Source organism: Gymnoscopelus microlampas (assembly GCF_963454915.1).
Source record: "Gymnoscopelus microlampas genome assembly, chromosome: 17".
Taxonomy (NCBI): domain Eukaryota; kingdom Metazoa; phylum Chordata; class Actinopteri; order Myctophiformes; family Myctophidae; genus Gymnoscopelus; species Gymnoscopelus microlampas.
Window position 1 is genome coordinate 35,646,091 of NC_139954.1, and position 7,223 is coordinate 35,653,313.

General features: G+C 42.4%; 1 protein-coding gene across 1 annotated transcript in view; it reads left to right on the top strand.

Moving 5' to 3' along the window:
• The window catches only part of LOC311064497 (neuroligin-4, X-linked-like), a gene marked incomplete at its 3' end in the record, with an annotated part of 16,977 nt that extends 15,819 nt beyond the window's left edge, over window positions 1-1,158 (top strand). The window contains exon 8 of the mRNA XM_084084338.1: window positions 751-1,158. Within this exon, the coding sequence (XP_083940464.1) occupies window positions 751-1,158 (408 nt within the window). The remainder of the gene's footprint in view (window positions 1-750) is intronic.
• Between the last annotated feature and the right edge of the window lie 6,065 nt (window positions 1,159-7,223).

Sequence of the window (7,223 nt, forward strand, 5' to 3'; positions counted from 1 at the left end):
ATAGCAGATATACAAGCTCATAGCACGGCACCGAGTGCTGCGCTATGAGCTTGTAGATCTGCTATTTTTGAAAAATCATTTGTCGTTTGTTGAACATTTGTGCAAATCTTTGAATACATATATCTTTTGAAACAACTTTTTTTTAACTCAAATTTTTGCTTCTGGAGGTCCCTGGAACAAAATATTTTACAAAGGTTGGCTTTAAAAAATATATATATATATTTTTCATGAATAGCCAAAGTATGAAATAATGTTTAAAGTAGTTCAAATCTAAAATGACAGATGCTTTCCCGGTCTTCATGGCTTAAGTAGAACACACACACCTGGGAGAAAGGCTGTCACACCGCATGCAGACTGTACGCACTGACTGGCCGCTGAAATGATGGCTGTCACAAAGGGCTGTTGTTCCTGTGACCTAAGGCAGCAGTGGAATATAATGAGTCACTTAACTTCCCATCTCTTGTGTTTCATCTCTCTGCCTCCATTCTCCTCCTCCTCCTCCACCTCTTCTTTCCCTTCCTTGTCCTTCCTCTTTGCTCTTTCTCGTCCATTTATCTGTCTGTCCACCCACGCCATCATCAATTACTTTATTCGCCATCGATCCCTCTTCTTTTTGGTCCGTCCGTCCGTCCATCCATCCATCAATAAATTAATCCTTCTACTCATCAATCCATCCATCCATGAATGTCTTTACCCATCCATCTGTCCGTCCGTCCTTCCGTCCGTCCATCCCTCCATCGCTCCACGCAGGTGAAGCAGTTGGAGTGCGACGCTGCCTCGGCAGACGAGAGGAACAACGCTCACCACCACCACACTCTGGACACGCTGGACGCGCTGGACGGCCTCGACACCCAGGACATCTACAGCACGCTGGACACCGTGCGCCTCACCTGCCCGCCCGATTACACCCTGACGCTGCGCCGCTCCCCCGACGACGTGCCTCTCATGACCTCCCTCACCCCCGGGTCGCTGCCCGTCACCCCCGGGTCGCACCCGGTCACCCCGGCGACCCCCATGACCCCCATGACCCCGGGTTCGGTGGCGGCGATGAGGCTGGGCCACCCTCACCAGGGATACACGCACCACAGTCCGTACAGCAATACGCACTTGCCGCACACGCACATCGCCGCGCACACACACTCCACCACGCGCGTATAACCGCGGCGATGTGTTCGCGCGCATACAGAGAGACGGCTGACACCACATGTTCACACTCACACTCAACATGCAGACAAACACACACATAAATACACACACCAACACTCTCACGACAAAAGACATAAATACCTCTACTAATTGCCCTGCAGGATTGTTACAAACAAACAGAGAGAAAGACATTATCAGTAACAGGATGGAAAGACAAAACAGCTGTGTGTTGCATGTTGGAAATGCAAAACGGGAAGGAGCCTGGGAATTGTAGTTCTATGCATCGGTTACGTCACCGTTCAGAACAAGGGGGCTCGCCCTGAAGACAGCCATCAAACATCACACAACTTGCTTTGGAATAGAAATAGTCTGCTTTTTCTATACACCCTGCAGATGGATGGCTGTCATGGAAAAGTGGGTTCAGTTACAGGTCCTTTTACACCTACGCCTGTCCTGGACTACAGAACACGACTGAACCGGAACTGTGCTGAGCTGGACATCGAACTGAACTCGGGCAGGAAGCGAGCGTGAGGAGTTACCACATACAGACTGAAGACGTCAAGTTGAAACAACCTGTGAAATGTGAATGTAGCATTTTTCCATGTAAAGCTCAAAGGCCCTGTCCGCCAAGGATCAAACAAAGCTGAGGAGGAAGATAAGATAAAAGAAAAGAAAAGAATCCATAAAACTAAAGAAAAACAAAGTGGGAGGAAAAAAAATGATTCGATAATGAGACATGAAACAGATGCAGGGAATGAGGGGATTTCAAAATCAGCACGTGAGAGAGAGGAAAGGTTGGTCAAACTGTGGGGAAGACTTCAGAGAGGGATTTCACAACTGTAGGGGAAAAAAATAAGAGAGATACAATAGTGTGTCGGAAAAAAACCCGTTGACAAAGAGCGAGGACGAGTGAGGCGAGGGAGAAAATTCAATTAGGTAGAAGAGAGGGCCTCCGAACAGTTGCCAGAATTATTGAAGAATCACTCTAACCAGCTATATGTTCAAGTCTTGTAAATAGAACGGAGAGATAAAGATGATATATTATGATTTATAGCATTTACTGCTCTTGCATTAAAACATGACTTATTTAACCACATTTATCGCTTTCATTTCAGATATTACTGTAAATGTATAGATGTCCTGAAGCAAGGCTGGTAGTCTTTCTATCTCACCCACCGTAGTATGTACACAGTACCTTTATTTAAAAGCTATATTTGCTATGCACTGTCATTTCTATAATTCTGCGCTATGTACGCATCTAGGTGCCCATTTAGATGTTCCAGTAGAGCTATACAGTAGGACTCCTTATCCATACACATCCTGTCTGTTCATTTGACCATTGGATGAAGAGCTAGTACTGTGTAGATAATGCAATACCGGTTTGATGATTGAACACCAGCCAAAAACCATGACCCCCTTAACCTTTAATCCTTTCCTTTGCCACTTTTACTTTTACCTACCATTCGTCTACCCCCCCCCCCCTCCCCACCCCATGTAAACTAAAAAAACATACCTTACCCCATATTCTAATGATCTCTAAACTTAATCTAATCTAATCAAGGGTCTCTGCAAGTAGGGATGGAGGTGGTAATGATTCAGGGGATCCCAAAATAGATGATGTCTGCTAGTCGGCTAGTCTGAGGGTTACAGCTCATCAGGGGGCCCAGTATTCTTAGGGGAGCCCCTGCCTGAACCACCACTAACACCTACTAAAGCCTTGTTCCTTCTAAGGCATTGATCAGAAAGAATACAAATTGGTCAGGGAAAGCTATGGGTGCCTCATGGCTGACCCTCGTCTAGAATCAAGAACTCTCTGGCTGCAGATATACAGTGCCCTCCCTCCACATTGCCGTAAGTGAGCTGCCAAACCATCTGAAAAATCAGCTGGCATCGCAAAGCCGCCTGGCAGGGTCTGGGAGCTACGATGACTGACAGTGAAATTTGTCACACAAACTATCTTGGATTCTACTGTGCGCCAACAATTACTGAATACCAAAACCACTGAGAAGCGAAACAACCGCCCTAACCCTAACCCTTCTAAAACAACTAAATCTAAACTCAACCCTTACTTAACCCCAAATTCTAAGCCCCTAACACACCAAAAATCCCTTTCTTCATTTGCTTCACCCTATCCCATGAACCTAAAAGCTTATCCTTTTGCTGAAGGCCCCAACTCCCTTATGGGACCTATCTGATATTGTGTATTACCCCTGCCTCCTTACTTCCTTTGCCTTACCATACCCCATGTCCTGTCTTGTCCTCTTGCCAAAATCCCTAACACCCTCACTGTACCTATCTCATATCCTGCTGTATTCCTGTATCCTAATGTCTTTTACCTTTTACGCCGACCTTTATCCTGTTGTGTCTTCTAGCCTTTTCGTAACCTCCTATGTGCCGCTGTTTAGCAGACGTATGCAGCTTGGTCACAATGAGGCCTATATAATCTCTTCTCATCCTAAGTAACCCCTCCATGAGATATTTCAGTTGATTGTTTGTCAACAGAATACAAGAAAAAGAAAGCTGAAAAATTGTGGATCTCAAGCAATTAACTTTTACACAATGATATATATATATAAAAAAAACCTTTAGAGGATGTTTGATTGATTATTATTATTATTTTCATATGGGTTTGTTGACTCAGCGGATGGCTGGATTGTGTCAAGCGTAAAACATTTCTGCTGCATTTTTGAAAAATAAAAATATCAGTATTTTACAATTTATGCTTGTTTAAAATGTCTCGTATGCTGCAGAGCTGTGTATTTATAATAATATGCTGCTCTTAAAAAATTTAAGACAAATGGGTTGGCAGCCGTGCCATTTTCCTGTGACCTTTGTAGGCTGGCAGGTGTTAATACAGCTAGGATTTTCTAATTGATGTACTGTATCAATAGTTGCGATGTTACACTAAAATACTATGAAAAAAGAAAGGAAAAGAGAGATGGTTGTAGTTGCAGGAGCTTGAAGCGATCTTGAGCTTTAGGTTGTAATAGCTAGAAGGGCAAATATTGGTTTAAAATATTACTGATCATCTTCATATATTAGCCTACTTATGTGCTACATAAGTGAGGAACCAGGAGTAGCAATTACATTCACTCTCATTGGCGAGACAGGACTCAAAATCACATGAACAAAAGCAAGCAGATTCTGCCAAAATGTTACAAAACTATTCAATGGTCCATGGAGCATAATGTTGGTTAAGTGAAATGGCTGTACTCATGTTATATTACCCTTGATGGGAGTGTGATTTTGAGACCCTTTTCATTATACAATGAGATGAGTGAGTGGACTTTAACTTTTGAATTTAATCACAGAGCACAGAAGCAAAGGTTAAAGATGATGGACAATTTCGATTTGGACCTACAGTATATATAATGCCCATATGGATACTAGCTATACAACCCAAGGTTGTTCCAAAATTAAATGCATTCATTTGTAAAATTTGGCAGTCGTCAATATTTCCAAAATAATTTATGCTAGAGTTAAATAATTAATAATATTTAGAGGAAATTATGTTTTTGAACAAATAATCCTTATATATGCACAGCTGAAATCAATGTTCCCTACAGCCTGTGCAACCAGCCATAGGAGTCCTTGTATACCAGTCTCCAGATTCATGGCCAAGTTCCAAACTAAGTTGTCCCCTACATTGTGTCCTTGCTCTAATCTCATTAACTAGATATGACTGGAGTTTATTTAATTTCTGAGAGGCAACACATTTTTGAAAGGATGAGTTCAAGTCATGACCAGGTGTTTTCTATGTCAACATGCACTGAAGCCAGACAATATTGTCCAGTTTAAAAGCAAATACAGAATTATATTCAGAATGAATTATGGTGCAAACTAATTAAGAAAGAGTTCCTAATTCTGATTTAAGTTTATTCTATGACTTCCATGAGCATTCTTTTGTTGTTGTTGTTGTTGTTGTTGTTGATTTCATTTCATGGATCATATACTTGAACAGATGTGAAGACCTTTTAGTGAACATGCTACATAAACGGACATGCTAAACATTACACCCTCATAGGGAGTAAAGCTGGCAGCATACTTCAAAGTGAGTCACATTTGTTTTGGCTAGCTGAAAGTGAACAAGTTCTCCGCTGAGTTTTCATTGCGGCACCGCTTTGAGTGCTGAGCGTTAGACCCCGTTCCAGCACTGTATACAGTATTGGAACGGTGTACGGTACGGTGCTGGAACAGACATTTTGCCATCTGGAGTTTGTTTTCATCACCATCCGACGACACGCTGTGACATAATTTTTCTCTCAGAGATTTCACCATTTCTGGCGACAGACACAATGGACAAAGTGTGTTCCTATCTCTCTCGATTAATTAATTGCCGTCTGGGTGTGTTAGTTCCTCAGAGAGGAATTATAGAAGTCTGTACCTCCTATGCTCCTCAGGCAACCTTTATTCAAAGCTGTCCATGGTACACTCTTGGCATATTGCTTAAATGAAACAGGATAAATCGTGAGCATCTTGAGTTTCAGACCAATCACACACAATGTTTGCTTTGGTGTCTTTTTTTTGGGGGGGGGGGGGGGGGGGGGGGGGGGTTGTTTTGGCGTTTTTATGCCTATATTTGACAGGGCAGTAGGGACAGGGCAGTGGGGAGAGAGATGGGGGGGGGGGGTGACACGCAGCGAAGGTCGTCGGGATCGGGAGTCAAACCCGCGACGCGCTGTCAGCCTGGATTACCAGCCTAGGTGCCCAGACAGTTACGCCAACCGTCTGGGCCTGCCTTGTGTGTCTTTTGCCCTAATGTTCGACCCACGGAGGTGCAAGAACAGCCAGGCAAATCCGTTTGTGCTTTTTTCTCCGCAATGTCATCATTCTGTTCTTATTACATTACCAAACTTCGTTTCGGGGAAGAAGTATGCTGCAGCCTTTAATCTTCACAATGACAGTATCTGGTTCTCACTTCCTCCTTGCAGACCAGGGAGCGGCTATGCTTATTAATCCTTGCCGGTCTGCACAACGTCTAGACTCTCGAGCAGCACATAAGTGAAGGACAGACTATAACAAATGTATCAAAAGCAGAAGACAACATCGTCCTGGGAGGGCAGTCAAAATTCAGGGTAGCGATATGTTTCTAGTGGGGATTATGATATAAGTCAGTGTGTCCAGCACTAGATGAAAAATACCTACTGGCTGAATTGCCATGGAATTGGCTGTGTACCTTGATGTTCCCCAGTGGATGAATTTTACCGATTTTGGTGACCCCATGGCGTTTCCCCTAGCGCCACCCTTAGGCCAAAATGTTCACTTGCACACAAGGTATCTCAACATCTAATTGACAGATTGCTGTGAAACTTGCTGAGCGCATTCATGCTCCCTGGAGGATGAACTGTACCTATCTTGGTGCCTCCATAGCATTGGTGGAAAGTAACTAAGTACATGATAGATAGATAGATAGATAGATTCTTTATTTCTGTGTCATACACCAAAAGGTGCCCAGCCCACATGGACTTACAGGACACAACATGTAAAAATATATAAATCACTACATTACATAGGATTACACTATAACAACTCAATTTTGAGGTATTTGTACTTTACTTGAGCATTTCCAATTTCCAATACCTTTACTTCTACTCCACTACATATCAGAGGCAAATATTGTACTTTTACTCCACTACATTTATTTGAAAACTTTAGTTACTAGTTACTTTTCAGATATAAATTATGATATAATGAAACATACATTAACTACTTTAACCCTATTTTATACCTAGGCTAGATATTTAGTACTATTTGGTACTTTAAGTACATTTCGATGCCAATACTTTTTGTACTTTTACTTAAGTAAATTAAAAAAGTGAAATTTGGACTTTTACTTGTAACAGAGTATTTTTATTTTGCAGTATTGGTACTTTTACTTAAGTAAAGAAATTGAGTACTTTTTCCACCACTGCGCCATAGTATGACAAAATGTCCACTTTGCACACACGATTCCTTGTAATCTAACAAGCAGATTGCAGGATAAACCATTACGACCTGCAGGGGTCTCTAGGGGCTGTTATTCAATGTGTTATGATGAACATTGATTATGTACCTAATACATAAACTGCTGACTTTGA